We start from the raw sequence: 21,693 nt of genomic DNA on the forward strand, positions 1-21,693 counted from the left end.
AGCCATCGCCGAGGAGGCCCAGACTCCGTCGTGGAGGAGAGGCCCATCTGTCACCGCTGGAGGTGTTCCGATCGCCGCTGGAAGGGGGCAGTGGAGGCCCGATAGCCAGGCCCAGCCGCCCAGTCACCGCGGGAGGCCCAGTCGCGTCGAGTCGCCTCAGGAGGCCCAGCCGGGAGGTTTAAGTCGGGTCGAGACGCCGCAGGAGTCAGATTAGTGTCTCGTTGACTGTTCTTTTAAAGTTTCTGGCTTTGTGATGTAAAATAAATTGGGGAAGATGGAACAGCTGGAGTGATCAGCCGGCCTGTTTATGATGGTGAAAAGTTTCTTGTAATCTCCACTCTGAATGAAGCTTGTATCCCAGCTGACAATACTTAATCGTGCATAACGCTGGGCCCCAAGTCAGGTAGGTACATTAAAAATGGGTGGGTGTGATTGGAGCGAAAACGGCGGTAGCGGATCTTAAAAATACTTTTAGTGGAATTTAGCGCTGGGGGGGAATTTTGGGTGATTTCTGGGCGGCAAATGTGGGCGGGCGATTTGCAGCAACGCCGGCGGTAATTGTAGGCCGAAATTACCGCTGGCAATAATTTGGAGTTGAAACGGGCGGTACAGGTTGGTAATTTACATTTTTGACCAAAACGGGCAGCAACTGGGCGTTAAATGGGCGATCCTCGGGGAAATTCTAGCCCATTGCTTTTAAAAGATACCCACATATGGGGCTGAATTTTAACGGCGAAGGTGGGTGGGGAGTGGTGGGGGAACCCAGGGGAAAGGGTTTCTCACAAGCCCTGCTAACTTTAACTTTTTTGCATGGGAAGGCTCTGTTTCCCACACGCAGCCTGCCGGTTGAAGATGCTGGCTGGCTCCGGGCAGGGTAGGCCTGCGTCATTAGGCTGCAGAGAGGCGGGCGGGAGGGATCGGATAGAGCCCAGCCGGAGGAAGACTGGGTGGGGGAGGGGTGTCCAAGGAGAAATGGATGTTCAATTCTATTTTGAATCCTTTGCATCCAGTGCACACTCCAACCGCCATTTGGGTAGCGGGTTGGGTGCAGCCAGCATCGGTGATTTGTGGGAAATCCGCTCCTGACTCCATCCCGCCCTCTGACAGCAATCTTCCCGCGGGGCTCCCAGCCTATTAACTGGAAGCCAGTCTGATGAAGCATCATCAGCCGGTTTCCTTTAAAGGGACCATGCCCACATTGCTTTTGACAATTCTTCTGTCAGTGTTCTGCAGCATTGAGCTGCTGCAAACACTGACAATCACTGCATAGAGGTGCATGGCTGCACCCAGGTTCTCCCATCACTCCCTCAAGTCACAGCATGCAGGGAGGCCCTCTTCCCTTCCAATGGGTGAAAGAGACCTCCCCAGGACACCAATGCAGCCTGGATGCACTTTGCACAGGAGGGCACATGCAGGGTTGTCATCAGGAGGACCAGGCTGCAGTAGCGCAAACCTTTCAATTATCTCAGATCATGAAATGTTACTGCAAAGCCATGCTCAACTTCATCGTGCTGTGCCACTCATCACATCCCATCACTTTGCCGTCCCTATTCTATCCCTGCACATCTTACTTACACCAACTTACCTTGCACCTCCACCCATCCTTCTCTATCTACATTATCACTTCCCCAACTCACTAGCCACCCCTCAACTTCATCCTTGTCCAATCATACCAACTAACAACGCACAAGGATAGGCATTTGGGTCCTTAAACCAGTGTTTATGTAAAGTTTATGTTGATGTGTTGTCAAACATTGAAGTCTTTATTTTCAGCACTTTGCGTTCTTGGACAGATTTGTGGGCACCTTTGGAAGTGGCTTAGTGAGTTGTAGTGAATGGTGAGACACGAGGGTACCCCCCCACAATGGTGATGAGTGTGAAAGGAATGACTTAGGCATTGCAGGGATGCTTTATGGTGTTGGTGTGGGGTGGTGCCAACCTGGCGCATCATGTGGCAGTCAGGGTACACAGCAGCAAGTGAAGTAAATGCAGTCATGGTAAGGCCATCCTTGGCCTCCTAGGCAGCAATGTGGTTGGGTGCTAATTCCCTGTGTCCTACGCAGCATCAGTTGATTGCTGAGAAGGTTGGTGTTGCTCTTGGTGATGCTGGTGTGGTTAATGATGTTGGTGTTGGGGCTGATCGTGATGGGATTCTGAGGACCAAGATGAGATTTTTCAAGGGCACTGATGCTGCTTGAATAGATAGCAGGTGAGGTTGAGATGAGAGAAACGATCGGTCAGTGGTGAGAGAGGTTGCTCCAAGGAGGTGACAGTGAATACAGAGTTCACTACAAACACTTCCAAACTGCATATAGGTCAAAAGTTTCTTTGAAATTTAGAAAGCTTCAGCTTCTGACATTGGAAAGTGAACATTCTGTGAAATGGTAGCTGTGAAACCACCGATCGCGGGGGATGGATTAGGCAGGGTCGCTGGATTCAGGAGGTAAGGGTAAAGGCACCTGCCTCTTGGATGCAGCAGTCCTCGCCTTCCGTGAGTTGGCAGATTTCAGGAGGCATGAAAAACCCGACCAGCTAAAGTTAAATACAAAATGGAGGTTAAAATAGATTTGCAACCTGATTATAATATTTAAATAGATAACCCACCTCCTGGCAGCGGATTGGCTCCCACTCCCGTCCTACCTCTGTTAAAACCTGAAGTGAGTGGATTGGAGGCGGGTCAGGTCAGGATTCAGATCTTAAATTCACTTCCCACATGCACCCAACCCACCTATTCTTTTAGGTTATAATTTCCCCCCCTCCCCACATGATGATTGAATTGAATTGAATGGAATGGAATGAAATGGTTAGATCTATCAATCTGTTAAATTTAAATCAAAATGTGATGGCAAGAAATTATCTTTATCCAGGCAGCGTTGTTGAACAGGCTGGCACTAATGGGTTTCCACTTTGGTTTGTCAGCCACAAACTACAAACACTTATTGATGCGTATGGTACACCGGACCATAATGGTCTACAGCTTGAGAATCAGCTCGTAATAAACAGTTTTAATTCTGCATGTAATGTAAACAAAGGAATAAACAGTAAACCATAGACAAAAATGTTTTTTTATCACCCACTCAAAAGGTGAAATTAACACCGAAACTGTCAAACTCTACTTGTTACAGCTCATCATTGTTGGTTGCTAACTCTGACTAATCAATTTAAGTTGGATTGAGATCTGTCGCCAGAGATTTGGGGAGGAGGGGGAAGCAGCATAATTATCCAAATACTTCAGAATACCGTAGCCCTAGAAGGCTTACTTTTAGTGGGCATCATTACTCTGTCTTATATGGAAAATGCTGCTAGTGCTAAGATTGCAGTATTTTTATGGGCTTTGTTAAAGTGTACCATAAACTTCCTTTTTATTCGGAGCCAGAAGAGCAAGCAGCTGGAGGCTACAGCCAACAAGGTTCACCGTGGCTGTTTGGGGCACAGAAAGACTTGGGGAAATTTCTCCAGTAGACTATTAATAGGCGTGCCCATATATATATATATACCATAACCTAATGCGACCTCCAGCAACCCCGGTTCAACAAGTGATTGTTAATGCTGAGTAGCATTAACGCGCAGACTATTTGGGAGGGCTGAACAGCAAGGAGAAAGCAACATGTGAAACATCCACATTCCACTCCATGCTAACTTTTTGGATTGTTCCAGAATTTAGCAGTTCAGCTGAATGGGCGCTATTCTAAGGAACATCTTAAAATCGGGTACAGTAACCAGTATGACATGCTGATACAATGCATTAATATTCCAATAGGTTGTGTCACAGTGTTAGAATGTCAACCTTTATTCTCCCGAATGGTTTACTGATCTTTAGCTGTGCCATCATGGAAGTACTGACAGCAAAACAAGGACAGAAGACTTGGCACCAGCTCACTCGTAAGAGCAGCACTGGTTGTGACTCCAGGGTAGTTGGTTGGGTAAACTAGAATGGAAAAGAAGACGGGAAAAAATTAATTTTCTTTGTTAAATAAACTGTAGTTGGGATCAGGAGCAAAAATATACAAATGATGCCCTTAGCTTTGATCTCCCATTATAACAGTTCCATTAAAAAAAATTAAAACAAATTATGAACAGTGCGCTAAGTGTTAACCCCATAGCCTTTGAGCATTGATTTATTTTTCTGTTGACTAATGAGCATTTTCTTAAAACTTTTTTTTTCCCCTCACAGAGGACTGTTCATTACCATTCATGACAAGGGCCACATTGCGACAATGTTGAACTCTTGGCCAGAAGAAGATATAAAGGTAGGCTTATTTCAAGATCTGTAACTTTCTGTATTCTTGTTGTACAGTGACTACAGACATGACTTTTTAAATATGATTAATGGAAGGTCAGAAGGCAATGATTTATTACATAAAAGATGAATAATTTTCTCACAGATGTGGTATTCTTCAACCACAAAAGCTTATTGGTGACTCCCAGCTACCATCTTATTTCCAGTATGTTACAGTGTAATGTCTTTTACTTGTGAACTTTCCAGCGCAGGTTTAGTGATCATAATTCAATAATGGCAATTCATGGCACTATTCGAAGAGGAGCAAGGAGTTTTCTTATGTTTCCAGCCAACATACTTCATCAAATGGTCTAAAAAATAGATTAACTGGTCATTCACATAATTTGTTGTTCATGTACAATTAGCGTTGTGTCTCATCATCATCATAGGAAGTCCCTCGGAATCGAGGAAGACTTGCTTCCACTCTTAAAATGAGTCTTTAGGTGGCTGTACAGTCCAATACGAGAACAACAGTCTCTGTCACAGGTGGGACAGATAGTCGTTGAGGGAAAGGGTGGGTGGGACAGGTTTGCCGCACACTCTTTCCGCTGCCTGCGCTTGATTTCTGCATGCTCTCGGCGATGAGACTCGAGGTGCTCAGTGGCCTCCTGGATGCACTTCCTCCACTTAGAGCGGTCTTTGGCCAGGGACTCCCAGGTGTCAGTGGGAATGTTGCACTTTATCAGGGAGGCTTTGAGGGTGTCCCTGTAAAGGTTCCTCTGCCCACTTTTGGCTCGTTTGCCGTGAAGGAGTTCCGAGTAGAGCGCTTGCTTTGGGAGTCTCGTGTCTAACATGCGAACGATGTGGCCTGCCCAGCGGAGCTGATCAAGTGTGGTCAGTGCTTCAAATGCTGGGGATGTTAGCCTGGTCGAGGACGCTAATGTTGGTGCGCCTGTCCTCCCAGGAGATTTGTAGGATCTTGCGGAGACACGGTTGGTGGTATTTCTCCAGCGACTTGAGGTGTCTACTGTACATGGTCCATGTCTCTGAGCCATACAGGAGGGCGGGTAGTACTACAGCCCTGTAGACCATGAGCTTGGTGGCAGTTTTGAGAGCCTGGTCTTCAAACACACTTTTTTCCTCAGGCGGAAAGGCCGCACTGGAGGCGGTATTGAATCTCGTCGTCAATGCCTGCTCTTATTGATAAGAGGCTCCCGAGGTATGGGAAATGGTCCATGTTGTTCAGGGCCGCGCCATGGATCTTGATGACTGGGGGACAGTGCAGTACAAAGGATATGGTGTGGCCCCCTGGCTGATGACACCACTTTGCAATCCCAGCATCCCTGCTGAGCAGCGTTACAACACCAGCCATACCACAACCCGGGCCATTATCGAGCAAACTATCGGGGTTCTGAAGCAGCATTTCCGCTGCCTTGACCATTCTGGAGGGGCATTGCAGTGCTTACCTGATAGAGTCTCCATAATCAACGGTGTCTGCTGCATGCTGCACAACCTGGCCATTATGTGGGGCTAGCCATTACCAGCAGGGATAGCTGACCCACCTCAGGAGAAGGATGACGAAGCAGACGAGGAGCCTCACCGAAGGAGGAGACAGCATGACATTGCTGTGGCTGGAAGGGCTGTTCGTCAGAGACTCATCGTTCATCGATTCCAATGAATGAGTCTTGACGTGCTCAATGGCCAGCCTATACACATGGGCATCAACTCAACACATCGCTACACACCATGCAGCCCTCCGTCTTAAATAATCAGTGCCTCATCATGTGAACAATCCAAACTTGCTTTATTACAAACCTAAATCACAAGACAACAACTTCATCCCCAACACATCACCATACCCACAAAACCCCTTCAAACATTTTCATAGACATCCAAATGGACCTATTGACATCAGTTCATTTTGTAACACTACATTGAGCAGCAAGTGCACATTGAGGTGAGAGCATAGCATGTTGAAGTTTGAAATTAAAGATACTCACCTTCACCAACTGTGTCAGGTCGTTCCACTTTTTCCAACATTGCATCGCTGTCCTTTGTACTGTGTCACTCGCAGACACTCGCTCTGCTATTTCCCTCCATAGCCTTCGGTATGTTTGGAGTTGGGGTCTCCTTCCAGGCTCTGTCCTCAGCACCTGCCGACGCCTCTCCAGGGCATCGAGGAGTGCATCCAGTGCGGCGTCCGTGATCCGGTGGGCACACTGACAAGCTGCTGCTACTAGGTCTGCCATCCTCAGGCTCTGAGTGAGTGTGTAGGAAGCGAATATACCCACGAGGTGGCTAGTCAATGTCTCAATTCAATCCAGGTGGCACCACTATGTCTGTGGCGCAGCTCCAAACGATGCCTAACTCCCAGATGTTGAGCCCATGTTTAACGGCCCAATTAACACAGCGTAGCGCATCCAGATAAGTGTGCAACGCCATGATTTAACGCTGCTATCCACTCTTTAGGCATCAACATTGAATTTCGCGTTTGGGGAGCGCGCCTGAAGCGAGGCGTTAAAAATTTCTCTCATATGGTGACAACACCTCAAAAATGGTGGTACCGAATTTAGACCCCATAGTGCTATAAATAACTGGGGTTCTTGGAACTGAAGAAATTGACTACTCAATTGTTACAAAATGACTTGGTGTTTCAACACTTGAAACAAAAATCTCACCTCAAGTTAATTTTTGAGCATTATTACTGAATTTCAGAGGCTAGTGTAAACAAAAGAACACAATGCAATTAGAGCTAATGTATAAGAGCAGCTAATTTTAATTGGCTTCATGTTGGGCTGCCCACAAACTTCAAATAAATCAAGTAACATCGAAGTGCACAGATGCCAAAGAATAAAAAAACTGGCAGCAGGCAAAAAGAGGACAAACACTCTACTGAAAGCTGTCTCAGAGCTTTTATGAAAGGGAAATCATGTTTGACAAATTTGCTGGAGTTCTTTGAGGTTGCAATGAGCAGGGTGAATAAGGGGGAACCAGTGGATGTGGTGTATTTGGATTTCCAGAAGGCGCCTAAGGTGCCACAGAAAAGGTTACTGCAGAAGATAAGAGCTCACGGGGTTGGAAGTAATATACTAAGGATGGAAACAGAGTCGAGATAAATGGATCATTTTCAGGTTGGCAAAGAGTAACTAGTGGGATGCCACAAGGATCGGTGCTGGAGCCTCAACTATTTACAATCTATATTAATGACTTGGATGAAGGGACCAAGTGTAATGTAGCCAAGTTTGCTGATGATACAAAGATAGGTGGGAGGCAAGTTGTGAGGAGGACACCAAGAATCTGCAAAGGTTTATAGACAGGCTAAATGAATGGGCAAACATTTGGCAGATGGAGTATAATGTTGGAAAGTGTTACCCACTTTGGCAGGAAAAATAAAAAGGCAAATTATTATTTAAATGGAGAGAGATTACAAAATGCAGCAGTACAGAGGAACCTGGGTGTCCTTGTGCATGAAACACAAACAGTTAGCATGCAGGTACAGCAAGTAATCAGGAAGGCAAATGGAATGTTGGCTTTTATTGCAAGGGGGATAGAGTATAAAAGCAGAGATGTCCTGCTACAACTGTACAGGGTATTGGTGAGGCCACACCTGGAGTACTGCGTACAGTTTTGGCCTCCTTATTTAAGGAGAGATATACTTGCATTGGAGGCAGTTCAGAGAAGGTTCACTAGGTTGATTCCTGAGATAAAAGGGTTCAAGAAAGGTTGAGCAGGTCGGGCCTACACTCATTGGAGTTCAGAAGAATGAGAGGTAATCTTATTGAAACATATAAGATACTGAGGGGTCTCGACCAAGGTAGATGCAGAGAGGATGTTTCCTCTCATGGGAGAATCTAGAACTAGGGGGCATAGTTTAAGAATAAAAGGTCGCCCATTTAGAACTGAAATGAGGAGGAATTTCTTCTCTCTGAGTTGTAAATCTGTGGAATTCTCTGCCCCAGAGAGCTGTGGAGACTGGGTCATTGAATATATTTAAAGTAAAGATAGACAGATTTTTGAGCGATAAGGGAGTGAAGGGTTATAGGGAGCGGGCAGGGAAGTGGAGCTGAGCCCAAGGTCAGATCAGCCATGATCTTATTAAATGGAGGAGCAGGCTCGAGGGGCCAAATGACGTACTTTTACTCCTATTTCTTAGGTTCTTATATTATGTCCTTATTTGCAAGACTCAATCAAAACTGAAAGGAGGAGAAAAAATGATCTGCTAATCTTATATGTCGAAAGGTTAAGGTGATAACTGGGTTGAATATAAAAGCATGCAGAAACATGTAAAAATGGCGATGAGGATCTGGAAAAATATAGCTGCAGGCACAAAACTCAACAGGAAGAAATTCTTTATATTCAGAGAAGGTGCGAGAACCCTAAAAGGTGCTAATGGTGAAAACTGTGAATGGGCATAATGTAAATGTTCTGAATAACTGCTTCCTCTACATTATTCACTGGGGAAGATATGAGCAACATGCCTCCCTACTTCGCAATAATCTAGGTAAAATTGCAGTCTCCCTGGCAGTGTACTTTCAGAGTATGCCATCGTAAACTGTTTGAAAAGTCTTGCAACTTCCGGGTTTCCATGTGGGCTTACGAAATCTGGAACTTGTGATCTGATAAGATGTGGAAATTCAGTATTGCTGGAGCAGAGTTGGGCTATTTGCCTAACAATTGCCCACAAAACTCTTATGGCTGGTAAAAGCAGGGGTTAGGCCTGTTTTCATCAGCGCAAGGGTATATATAAGCCCTAAATTAAACATTTAAAAATCAAAAATTATGCAGATACACTTTAAATGAGTTTATGCAAATATTGGCCTGGATTAAGATGTTTAAAATTATTTATCAAAAAATTACATTTTCATTGAGGTTGGTGCAATGAAGGGAATTATGAATAAAATTGCAACTCAGTACATTTATAATCATTAGAAATACTGTAAATTGTGTAATTATATGGGGATTTCATTACATATCATTAGGGGATTCCCTCCTAAATGATTGCAATGATATCCTCCTTTGTGATTGGAGGACCGGGCCTACGTGATTCCAGGGATGCTTTCGAACTGCCTGCGTCCTGAGATCCATGGGCCTTTATGCTGTCATACGCCTGGAGGCCCGTGACTGCAACTCTGTGCAGCCTGGCGGCTGGAGGTAGGTTCATAAAGGTTTCGTGGGTTGTAGGCGTACTCCGGAGGTGCGCCTCTGACTGCAATTTCTAGCCCATTAACCAACGTAGATGAGATGGAAGTCCTAGAGTAAAAGGGATCAAAATAAATAGATTCCTAGTGATGAATAGTATTTATCTCAGAATACTAAGAGACAAGATGCGATTTGTGAAACATTTAACAGTTAGTACAAAGGAATTGATGAACCCTGGGGTGATACTGACTGATTTGAGACAGGCTATATTGATAAAGGGTGACAAAACAGGCCACAGCAAGTACAGCTTTGTATCAGTATCTGGTAAATTAATGAAATTGGAGTAAACTTGAGGGTTACCGTTAGAAAACAACCTGCTTAACAGAGGTCAACATGGATTCAAAAGGATAAGATGCTACTTGACCACCTCCTTGGCTTTTTTAAGAAGATACAATTGCATATAATGTGGTGTAACCTGGCTTCCAAAAAGCATTTGACAAATGCATTCCACAGGAAAGGCTACTGTTTAATCTCGAAGTGGGGAGGATTCAGGGTGAAACTTGCTAATAATAGGAAATTGGTTGAAGAGTGCTAGGAAACAGGTACTTGTTAGAAGAGTTATGTTTGGGTTATGGGGGTCTGGAGAGGGCATCAGATCTTTCTAATTTACATAATGACTTGATTCAGAAGCACAATCTACAATCATCAAACTTACAGATCATGCAAAGTCAGGAGGGGCAGTTGAATCTGAGGTGGCAGCTCAAGAACTGCAAAATGTAGATAAAATCTGTAAATGAGTAGAAGAATGGTAGATGAAATTTAATAGAATCATAGAAAATAGATGCAGGATAAGGCCATTCGGCCCTTCGAGCCTGCACCACCATTCAATATAATCATGGCTGATCATACAACTTCAGTACCCTGTTCCTGCTTTCTCTCCATACCCCTTGATCCCTTTAGTTGTAAGGGTCAGATCTAACTCCCTTTTGAATATATCTAACGAACTGGCCTCAACAACTTTCTGTGGTAGAGAATTCCATAGGTTCACAATTCTCTGGGTGAAGAAGTTTCTCCTCATCTCGGTCCTAAAATGGCTTATCCCTTATCCTTAGACTGTGACCCCTGGTTCTGGACTTCCCCAACATTGGGAACATTCTTCCTGCATCTAACCTGTCTAAACCCGTCAGAATTTTAACCGTTTCTATGAGATCCCTCTCATTCTTCTGAACTCCAGTGAATACAAGCCCAGTTGATCCAGTCTTTCTTGATAGGTCAGTCCCGCCATCCTGGGAATCAGTCTGGTGAACCTTCGCTGCACTCCCTCAATAGAAAGAATGTCCTTCCTCAAGTTAGGAGACCAAAACTGTACACAATACTCCAGGTGTGGCCTCACCAAGGCCCTGTACAACTGTGAGTTTTTACCACCAAAGTGGATAACCTCACATTTATCCATATTATACTTCATCTGCCATGCATTTGCCCACTCACCTAACCTATCCAAGTCACTCTGCAGCCTCATAGCATCCTCCCCACAGCTCACACTGCCACCCAACTTGGTGTCATCCGCAAATTTGGAAATATTACATTCAATTCCTTCGTCTAAATCATTAATGTACATTGTAACTAGCTGGAGTCCCAGCACTGAACCTTGCGGTATCCCACTAGTCACTTCCTGCCATTCTGAAAAGGACCCGTTTATTCCGACTCTGTTTCCTGTCTGCCAACAAGTTCTCTATCCACGTCAATACATTACCCCCAATAGCATAATTTTGCACACTAATCTCTTGTGTGGGACCTTGTCAAAAGCCTTTTGAAAGTCCAAATACACCACATCCACTGGTTCTCCCTTGTCCACTCTGCAAGTTACATCCTCAAAGAATTCTAGAAGATTTGTCGAGCATGATTTCCCTTTCATAAATCCATGCTGACTTGGACCAATCCTGTCACTGCTTTCCAAATGCGCTGCTATTACATCTTTAATAATTGATTCCAACATTTTCCCACTGCCGATGTCAGGCTAACCGGTCTTTCATTCCCTGTTTTCTCTCCCTCCTTTTTTAAAAAGTGGGGTTACATTAGCTACCCTCTAATCCATAGGAACTGATCCAGAGTCGCTAGAATGCTGGAAAATGACCACCAATGCATCCACTATTTCTAGGGCCACTTCCTTAAGTTCTCTGGGATGCAGACTATCAGGCCCTGGGGATTTATCGGCCTTCAATCCCATCAATTTCCCTAACACAATTTCCTGACTAATAAGGATTTCCATCAGTTCCTCCTTCTCGCTAGATCCTCGGTTCCCTAGTATTTCCGGAAGGTTATTTGCGTTTTCCTTAGTGAAGACAGAACCAAAGTATTTGTTCAATTGGTCTGCCATTTCCTTGTTCCCCATTATGAATTCACCTGATTCTGACTGCAAGGGATCTACGTTTGTCTTCACTAATCTTTTTCTCTTCACATCTCTTTGGAAGCTTTTACAGTCAGTTTTTATGTTCCCAGCAAGCTTACTCTTGCACTCTATATTTTCCCCCTCCTAATTAAACCCTTAGTCCCCCTCTGCTGGATTCTAAATTTCTCCTAGTCCACAGGTTTGTTGCTTTTTCTGGCCAATTTATATGCCTCTTCCTTGGATTTAACACTGTCTCTAAATTTCCTTGTTAGCCAGGGTTGAGCCACCTTCCCCTTTTTATTTTTTATCCAGACAGGGATGTACAATTGTTGTAGTTCATCCATGTGATCTTTAAATGTCTGCCATTGCCTATCCACTGTCAGCCCTTTAAGAATCATTTGCCAGTCTATCCTAGCCAATTCACGACTCATACCATCGAAGTTACCTTTCTTTAAGTTCAGGACCCTAGTCTCTGAATTAACTGTGTCACTCTCCATCTTAATGAAGAATTCTACCATATTGTGGTCACTCTTCCCCAAGGGGCCTCACACGACCAGATTGCTAATTAATCCTCTCTCATTACACAAGACCCAGTCTAGGATGGCCTGCTCTCTAGTTGGCTCCTCGACATATTGGTCTTGAAAACCATCCCTTATACACTCCAGGAAATCCTCCTCCACAGTACTGCTACCAGTTTGGTTAACCCAATCTATATGTAGATTGAAGTCACCCATGATAACTGCTGTACCCTCATTGCATGCATCCCTAATTTTCTGTTTGATGCCATCCCCAACCTCCCTATAACAGTGTTAGCGCTACGCCATTGTTAGCGTTAGTGTTTTCTTAGAAGAATCACTCAACACTCAGGGTCGGTTCCAATGCCTGACGGTATTTAATAACGCTCAGCGGGGAGGAAACACACAGGACCGTATCCAGGTTTCTCTCCACAGAACAAAGGATTACATGCACCTTTATATGTTTCACAACAGTTACAAAACAGTTTACTACAGCTACACAGCCCATCACGGCTGGACACAAGCCAATCAGAACGATTATAGATTACATATAGGTTCTTTAACCCAATAGAATTAGTTCTTTCATCTGGGAGAAATAATTGGTATATAGCCTTGTTTACAGCAAATGGTTTCCCTCTTATCTTTCTTCCTGAAATAATTGGTTTCATGGCCTTGTTCACAGGAGATGGTTTCCTTCTTATCTCTGTCTTCCCAGGCATTCCTACAGTGGGCCTCACAGGGTTATTGCTCGGTCAGTGAACGTTCAACAGTTCACAGTTTGACTACCTGATTTCCCATAATGCCTGGGCAGCCATTTTATGTGTGTGTCCATTTAAGCTTATGTGAGTTTTAAATATCCAGCAGGTGCCTAATGCCTAAGTCTATATATATTTCTACTCTCTACAACAAACAGTTTGGTGGCCTTGTATATAACTCCCACTAACCTTTTCTGCTCTTTGGTGTTTCGCAGCTCTACCCATATAGATTCCACATCATCCAAGCTAATGTCCTTCGTTTCTATTGCGTTAATCTCCTCTTTAACCAGTAACGCTACCCCACCTCCTTTTCCTTCCTGTCTATCCTTCCTGAATATTGAATATCCCTGGATGTTGAGTTCCCAGCCTTGGTTACCCTGGAGCCATGTCTCCGTAATCCCAATTACATTATATCCGTTAACAGCTATCTGCGCAATTAATTCATCCACCTTATTGCGAATCCTCCTCGCATTGAGACTCAAAGCCTTCAGGCTTGTTTTTTTAACACTCTTTGTCCTTTTAGAATTATGTTGTAATGTGGCCCTTTTTGATTTTTGCCCTTGATTTCTCTGCTCTCCACTCTTGTTTTTCTCCTTCCTATCTTTTGCTTCTGCCCCCTTTTTACTTCCCTCTGCCTCGCTGCGTAGATTCCCATCCCCCTGCCATATTAGTTTAAACCCTCCCCAACAGGGCTCGTAAATACTCCGCCTAGGACATTGGTTCCGGTCCTGCCCAGGTGCAGACCGTCCGGTTTGTACTGGTCCCACCTCATCCAGAACCGGTTCCAATGTCTCAGGAATTTGAATCCCTCCCCCTTGCACCACTCCTCAAGCCACATATTCATCTGAACTATCCTGCTATTCCTACTCTGACTAGCATGTGGAACTGTTAGCAATCCTGAGATTACTACCTTTGAAGTCCTACTTTTTAATTTAACTCCTAGCTCCCTAAATTCAGCTTGTAGGACCTCATCCCATATTTTACCTATATCGTTGATACCTAATATGCACCACGACAACTGGCTGTTCACCCTACCCCTCCGGAATACCCTGCAGCAGCTCCGAGACATCCTTGACCCTTGCAGCAGGAAGGCAACATACCATCCTGGAGTCTCGTTTGCGGCCGCAGAAACGTCTATCTATTCCTCTTACAATAGAATCCCCTATCACTATAGCTCTCCCACTCTTTTTCCTGCCCTCCTGTGCAGCAGAGCCACCCATGGTGCCATGAACTTGGCTCCTGCTGCCTTCCCCTGATGAGCCATGTCCCCCAACGGTATCCAAAACGGTATATCTGTTTTGGAGGGAGATGACCGCAGGGAACCCCTGCACTGCCTACCTTCCCTTGCTCTTCCTGCTGGTCACCGATTCCCTATCTGCCAGTGTAACCTTTACCTGCGGCCAAATGGGGTCAATAGGGTCAAATGCAAAGCACTGCACATAAGGAAACAGTCTCACAAGTACTCCATGTAAGGTATCAAAACAGTTAAGGATGAAGTTGTGGGAGATATAAGGATTTTTGTAGATATGGAGCTCAACATGTCCGAACATTCATGTATTATGTAACTAAAACAGTAGGAAATCCTACTTAAAATTATACAGGACTCTGGTCAGACTACACTACTGTATTCACCTCTGGTCACTGAGACATGAGGGAGACATTCAAGTCTGGAGTTGGTTCACTAAATTGTGACTTTACAAGCTTGAAATGAAGGAGCTCAGAGTTAACCTTTGATAGATTTGCAAGATAATGGCCCTGAAATCCCAGCCTCCCCGGGTCTGTACGGAGTGTGTACAGACCTGGGAAGGCATCGCAAAAGCCAGTTTTCGGCACGCAATGCACATGTGTCGAAAACCGGCTTTTTTGATCTGTCAAGTTTCTGGCTTGACAGGTCACACGCATCTCGGCAGCAAGGACATTCCCACGGCAGAGATTGTGGTATTTGTCCATCTCTTGCGAATGTCCATAAAACGCATAGCCTGCTTTTACCAGCATAAGAGTTTTAAAACATATCAAAAATATATAAAAATACAATTTTAAAATACATATTTATGTTAAGAACCCTGCCCACTTGGGTAAATTTATTTTAAACCATAAACTGTTTTTAAAAAATCAGCAATTTTTTTTTCAAAAACATTTCTATCAACTTTAATTTCTATAATGTATTTATGTGAGGTGATTTTTAAATTTTTTATGTAGTGTTTGGGGGTGTTTCTCATTCATAGAAATGGGAGTTTCGGACTTACGAAACTCCTATTACTATGAATGAGAAAATACTTTACCGTGATTGGGTGTCCAGGCCCACGTGACTCCTGCAGACATCCCAACGTGAACTCGCTCCGTTGCACAAGAAGAGGAGGCCTCAGGACCGGGATCTCTGGTGAGTATTCGACCAAAAGGTAAGTGCGCATCTTTTCACCGAACGCGGGAAGAAGAAACCGGGAATTCAGGACCAATAAATGGAATAGAAGATAAACCCAGAACACTTTTCCTAACTAAATTGTGACAGCACATGGATGGGATACACAGGCTTAAACTAGTACAAGCAAAATTTAGAACGGATGTGAGAGGTTTTTTTTACAGCAAATGTGATCAACACATAAAATAGATTTCTCAGTAAGGTGATGGAAGCAAAAACTCTGGAATCTTTTAAGAACCAGTTGGATACCATGATAAGAGGAGGTGTGGGTGGGGAGAAGAGTCTGCAGAATCTTTCTGGATTCATGAATTTAAACAAGCCTCATGGCCTTCCTCATGTCTATTTTCTAATCACATGTATTTAGATTTGTCCTTATTTGCTCATGTTAATCGAACTGCATGCATCTCAATGAAGCTGATTTCTTTAAAAGGCAGTTGTATAAAGTTCAGGATGCCTAGATATGCTACATTCTTAACTGAGTTGTTTTAGTGCCTGTTCCATTTTTTTGTCATCGGTCCAGGCCAAAAGCAGTGTTTTTAAAAAAAAAGTTGAATTCTCATGAAGACCTTTAAGCAAAAATTACAATAGCAGAAAGAACATGCTGCCTAATAAAGAACATGATGACCATGGCAAAATCAGCTAATTATACTGGGTTGTTTTTCATGTGTTTGGTGTATCAGTCAGAGTAATTTGATGATGTTTGACTCTGAAGCATGCACTGTACGAGATTTGTGCACAATGGAACTGGGCTAAGTAATTTGCTCTAAAAACGGGTATGGAACCAGGGTGCAGAGAACTGAGACTTTCCACTGGTACAGTTTAATTCAAGGCTTTCCCTTTTAATCAGAGGGTTTACATCGAGTGGCTAAGCCAGATGTCACAAATCATTACTCACTGGTGTTGAGTAAGGATTATCTTGTAATACAAGCACACATGCCTGTCTGATCTAAAACTAGTTGTTTTTTATCTTTTATAACATTTCCAAGTATAAAGTTACTATAGTTAGCTAGGTTTTTAAATGTCATCTGACTCAATTGGCAGTACTCCTCACTTCTGCATCAGAAGTTCATGGGTGGTCATGGGTAAAAACTCCACTCTAGGACTTGAGCACATAATTGAGGCAAATGTTTCAGTACAACACTGAGGAAACCTTGCGTTTTCAGAGATGCCATTGCTTAAATAAAACATCAGAGTCCTCATCTTCCTGTTCCAGTGTTTCAGATGAAGATCAAAGATCCCAATGCACTATGGAAGTCTTACAATGCCCTGACTGTCATTCTTTCCTCACCCAACAACTTCAAAAACAGATGAACCGGACATTCATCTTCTTACTGTTTGTGAGATCTTGCTAGGTGCAAAATGGCTGCTGTGTTTAGTAATTACACAATAGAATGTTTTAGAGAGATAATGAGGCAATATATTGGTGTAAGTTCTTTAATCATTTTGTGACGTCTTTATCTGTACAAGGAACCATGATCATTGAAGAAAGACCATCTAAAGAAGCATTAATCAAAAGTCTATTTCTGAATATTGCTTTGCCAAACATTTTCATGATACTCCCTTAACAAGTTAACAGTGATTTCACATCATAATAGATTTGCTTATGAAATCCTTCTAATTGTGGAGCAGTAAAATATTGCATACCAGTTGCTAAAATAATGATCAAGTATTTCTCTCTTGGTGAGTCACTGCCAAACAGATATTCACTTGGTTCACATGTTTTCATAGAGATCATCAGCTGCTTTTAAGCCAATGTTTAGACCTGGATTGTAAATTAAAAGAACTAGTTTATACTGATTTTTTTTAAAAACATTTTCTCAGGCCATTGTTGTAACCGATGGAGAACGTATCCTTGGACTTGGAGATCTTGGAAGCTATGGAATGGGAATTCCAGTGGGAAAACTAGCTCTCTACACAGCCTGTGGTGGTGTGAAGCCACAGCATTGCCTTCCTGTGCTTCTGGATGTTGGTACAGACAACGAGGTACATTATTTAAATAGTTTTTATGATATATTTTTTAAAGGCTATGGAATAAAATTTGTGTCCACACTTTATTAGTACAATGAAACATTAAAGAAAATAATTTTTGAAAAGTCTCCGATCTTTTGCGATTTGAGACCCACAAAGCAAGTAATGTTATTTACAAATCTGACTTATCAGCAAATATATAGCTGAGTAAAATGTCAACTGTACTGCCCTTCCAGCTGATATCAGCAGAGGCAGTTAAAATCCTCAACCATCACTCAAACTCCATTCTGAGTTGTCTGCGGTGAAAGTACATGTTATTTACTCTCTTTGTTTGGTCCATGAAGATAATGAGTTTACTGAATTCCTATAAATGATTCATGTCCTCCCTTTCCATATTATGACAACGATCATTGGTACACAGCATGCTATTTTGAAGTTCAACAGACTGATTGCTGCAAAGTTAATTGTGATTTTAAATTATTTGACTAAAAAGCATATTTTGAACTGACATTATCAGGGTAGAGCAGAAATACTGCTCTTGTCAGAAAACATACTGGGATCGGTCTCTGTTCTGATATTGCTGACCATGTTAATTAGATACATTATTGAGTGGTAATAGATTGATGCAGGCAAGGTTGTACTCATGAAACTTACAATTATACACTTATAATTAATTATAGATCCTGTCTGCTTTCTGGCATACACCAACTAAGCTGATAATTTGGGCCAAGCTGCTTTTGATCCATTACAACAACAGCAGCAGCTTGCATTTATATGGCCTCTTTTAAGTTAGAAAAATGTCCCAAGTTACTTCAGAGGCATGAAGGGAACAATGGGTGCTGGGCCAAAGCAACAAAGTATTATGAAGGGTGACCAAAGGTTTAGTCAAAGAAGTGGGCTTTATGGAGTGTTTAAAGCAGGCAAGGGAGGTAGAGAGAGCCAGGGTTAGGGAGTCAATTCCAGAGAATAGCAAAGGGAGAGGGGATATATGAGAGACCAGAGATTGGGGTGAGGGGGTGTGCAAGGCTGGGGAAGGTTAAAGAGATGGAGGGGCGAGACTATGGAAGGATTTGAATAGGAGAGCACTGGAGTAACTGAGGCTAGAGGTGACAAAGGCATAAATGAGGGTTTCAGCAGCAGAGGGAGTGAGGCAGAGGCAAGTGATAAGGAGATGGAAGTGGGTGATGTGGGGTTGCAAAACATGGCATAAGGACAAATAGAGCACTGTGAACATAAATGAGGATGGAAAATATGGCTTACACATGCTGACCTGTTTGTAATATCAGCCGGTTCACCACAACTACAACAACTTGCATTTATATAGAACCTTTAACATAGTAAAACATCCCAAGGTGCTTCACAGGAGAATTATCAAACAAAATTTAACACCAAGACACATAGAGATATTAGGACAGGTGACCAAAAGCTTGATCAAAGTGGCAGGTTTTAAGGAGCATCTTAAAGGAAGAGAGAAAGGCAGAGAGGCTTAATGAGGGAATTTCAGCACCTAGGGGCCCAGGCAGCTGAAGGTATGGCTGCCATTGGTGGTGTGAGTAAAATCGGGAATGCGCAAGAGGCCAGAATTGGAGGAGCGCACAAATGTCTGAGAGGGAGAGGAGGTTAGAGATAGTGAGGGGCGAGGCCATGGAATGATTTGAGAATAAGGATGGGAATTTTAAAATCAAGGTGTTGTCGGGCCGGGAGCCAATGTGGGTCAGTGAGCGCAGGGGTGATGGGTGAACGGTACTTTATGCAAGTTAGGATATGGACAGAAGAGTTTTGGATGAGTTTTTTATGGAGGCTGGAAGATGGGAGGCTGGACAGGAGAGTGTTGGAATAGTCAAGTCGAGAGGTTACAGAGGCATGGGTGAGCGTTTCAGTAGCAGATAAGCTCAAGCAGGGGCAGAGATGGACAATGTTACGTAGGTAGAAGCAGGGTGTCTTGGTGATGGTCAAATAAGACGGCAAGGTTAGGAATGGTCTGATTCAGCCTCAGACAGTGACCAGGGAGAGGGAGGAAATTTCTTCTTATTGAGGACTGGTTGTTGGACAAGCAGCGTGACAAATCGGAGACAGTGGAGGGGTCGAGAGAGGTGGTGAGTTGGGTTTTGTCAGCATACATATAGAACCTGTCGTGTTTTCGGATGATACCAAGGGGCAGCATGTAGATGAGAGATGAGAGAGGAGCAAGGATGGATCCTTGGAGGACTCGAGTGGTAATTGTGCGGGAGTGGTAATGGAAGCCATCGCAGGTGATTCTCTGGCTACGACTGCATAGATAGGAATGGAACCAGGCTAGTGCAGTGTCAACTAGCTGGACGTTGGAGGAGTATGATGTAATCAACTGTGTCAAAGGCTACAGACCGGTCGAGAAGGATGAGGAGGGATAGGTTACCACGGTCACAATCACATAGAATGTTATTTGTGACTTTGATCAGGGCAGTTTCAGTGTTCTGGTAAGGGTGGAAATCTGAATGGAGGGATTCAAACATGGAGTTGTGGGAAAAATGGTCATGGACTTGGGAAGCGACAACACTTTTAAGTACTTTGAAGAGAAAAGGGAGGTTGGAGATGGGGCGGTAGTTTGCAAGTACAGAGGTGTCAAGGGAAGGTGTTTTGAGGAGAGGGGTGATGACAGCAGATTTGAAGGGGAGGGGCACAATACCTGTGGAGAGGGAACCATTAACAATGTTAGCTCAGATGGGGGTCAGGAAGGAACGCTGGGTGGTTGCCAGTTTGGTGGGAATAGGATCGGGGGTGGGGGGGGGGAGGAGCTGGAACTTATGGACAAGCTGAGCTCGGAAGAAGGCGTGAGGGGAGATGGGAGAGAAACTAGAGAAGGATGCAAGCTCAGGGCTGAGCTGGGAGAACCTTAGGACAGGTTGGTGGGCTCGGGGAAGGGAGGGAAGCAGAGGCAACAGAATGCATGGTCTCAATCTTACTGACAACGAAGTCCCTGAGCTCCTCTCACTTGTTCGTATGTGAGGGTGGAGGAGTCAGTGCAGAAGAGAAGCCGAGGGTTATCTTTGCATTCCAGGTTGAATTTGGAGTAATGAGCAATTTTGGCAAAGAGGAACAGGACTCAATATGGTCTTTATGTGGTCCAGCCAGATTTGGCTTTGAATAGCTAAACCAGTTTTCCGCCATAAACGTTCAAGTCTGCATCCTTGGACTTAAGAGAGAAGAGCTGAGGGCCACATCAGTGGGAACGACCTGGGCGAGAGAGAGTATTGGTTTTAGTGGGGACAAGAGCATCAATGTACAGGTGAGGGTGTGATTGAGCAGAACAGTAGCTACAAAAATGTAATTGCGAATGGAGGGGAAAAGGCTGGACAGTTGGGAATTTGTAAATGCTTTTGTAAGTGATTTGCAGGAGAGTTTTTTTTCTAGGAACGGACACAGAAGGAAGTGGGGTTGGGAGGGGGAAGGGGGATGTGAGTGAAGAGGGATACAGAAAGTGATCAGAGATGGCCTTATCTACGATTGACACAGTGGGAATAGAGAGGCCATGTGAAATGGCAAGGGGCTAGTGGTGAATAAGGGTAGGGGAGTTTATATGGAGGGAGGATAGGAAGGCTCTGAACTCTGAGGAAAGAGGGCACGATGAGTTGGGATGGAGGTTGAAATCACTGAGAATGAGAAGTCGCTTGGTGCAGAGGCTGAGAAAGGAATGCAGTGGAGATATCGGTGAGAAACCTAGCATGGTACAGCTCGCTAGTTCCAGCATGGGGTGCCAACCACTGCAAGTACGATGCCAAGCTCCATTACAGCCCCACTCCATGAAGGGGAGCAATGTAAAGGAAGAGTTTGGCAAGATCCCTTGGTACAACAAAGTAGCTTTTGAAGCTTCAGAACAGACAAACCCATAGCTGATTGACAATTGGATCTTTCTCATATTTAATTTGGTTATTCATGAAGCTAATTGTACACGGCGGGATATAAAAAATTGGGCTGGGCTTTGGGGGGGAAGCACGGAGAAAGATGTACTATATTGAAATGAATGCAATTATGTCTTGAATAGCCACACAAGTTAGCCACTGCAGTGCCTGTCTTATTTTATTTTATTTTACTTTAACAGAAAAAATATGACTAATACCCACAACTCACTCCTCCTCCTTCCTCACGCCTGTCACTTTCTTCTCTATCCTACCTCCCCTTTTTCCACTGTCCCCTCTTTCCTTGATTTTCTCCTCTTTCCATATCCTCTTATCCAAAACACAGTCTCTTGCTCTCTCTTGGGTATCCTTGTTCCATCTCTCCTCTCCATGAGTCACTGACATAGCGGTCAT

The 21,693-nt window shown here is 43.9% G+C and overlaps 1 protein-coding gene across 2 annotated transcripts in view; it reads left to right on the top strand.

The window, feature by feature from the left end:
* LOC139275066 (NADP-dependent malic enzyme-like) overlaps nt 1-21,693 on the top strand; it is a 279,205-nt gene that overhangs the window by 166,070 nt on the left and 91,442 nt on the right. For both annotated transcript variants that reach the window (XM_070892011.1, XM_070892010.1), the window contains exons 5-6: nt 4,175-4,250; nt 17,258-17,419. In XM_070892011.1, coding sequence (XP_070748112.1) covers nt 4,175-4,250; nt 17,258-17,419 — 238 coding nt within the window. The remainder of the gene's footprint in view (nt 1-4,174; nt 4,251-17,257; nt 17,420-21,693) is intronic.

The sequence above is a fragment of the Pristiophorus japonicus genome, chromosome 10 (assembly GCF_044704955.1).
Source record: "Pristiophorus japonicus isolate sPriJap1 chromosome 10, sPriJap1.hap1, whole genome shotgun sequence".
Classification (NCBI taxonomy): Eukaryota; Metazoa; Chordata; class Chondrichthyes; family Pristiophoridae; genus Pristiophorus; species Pristiophorus japonicus.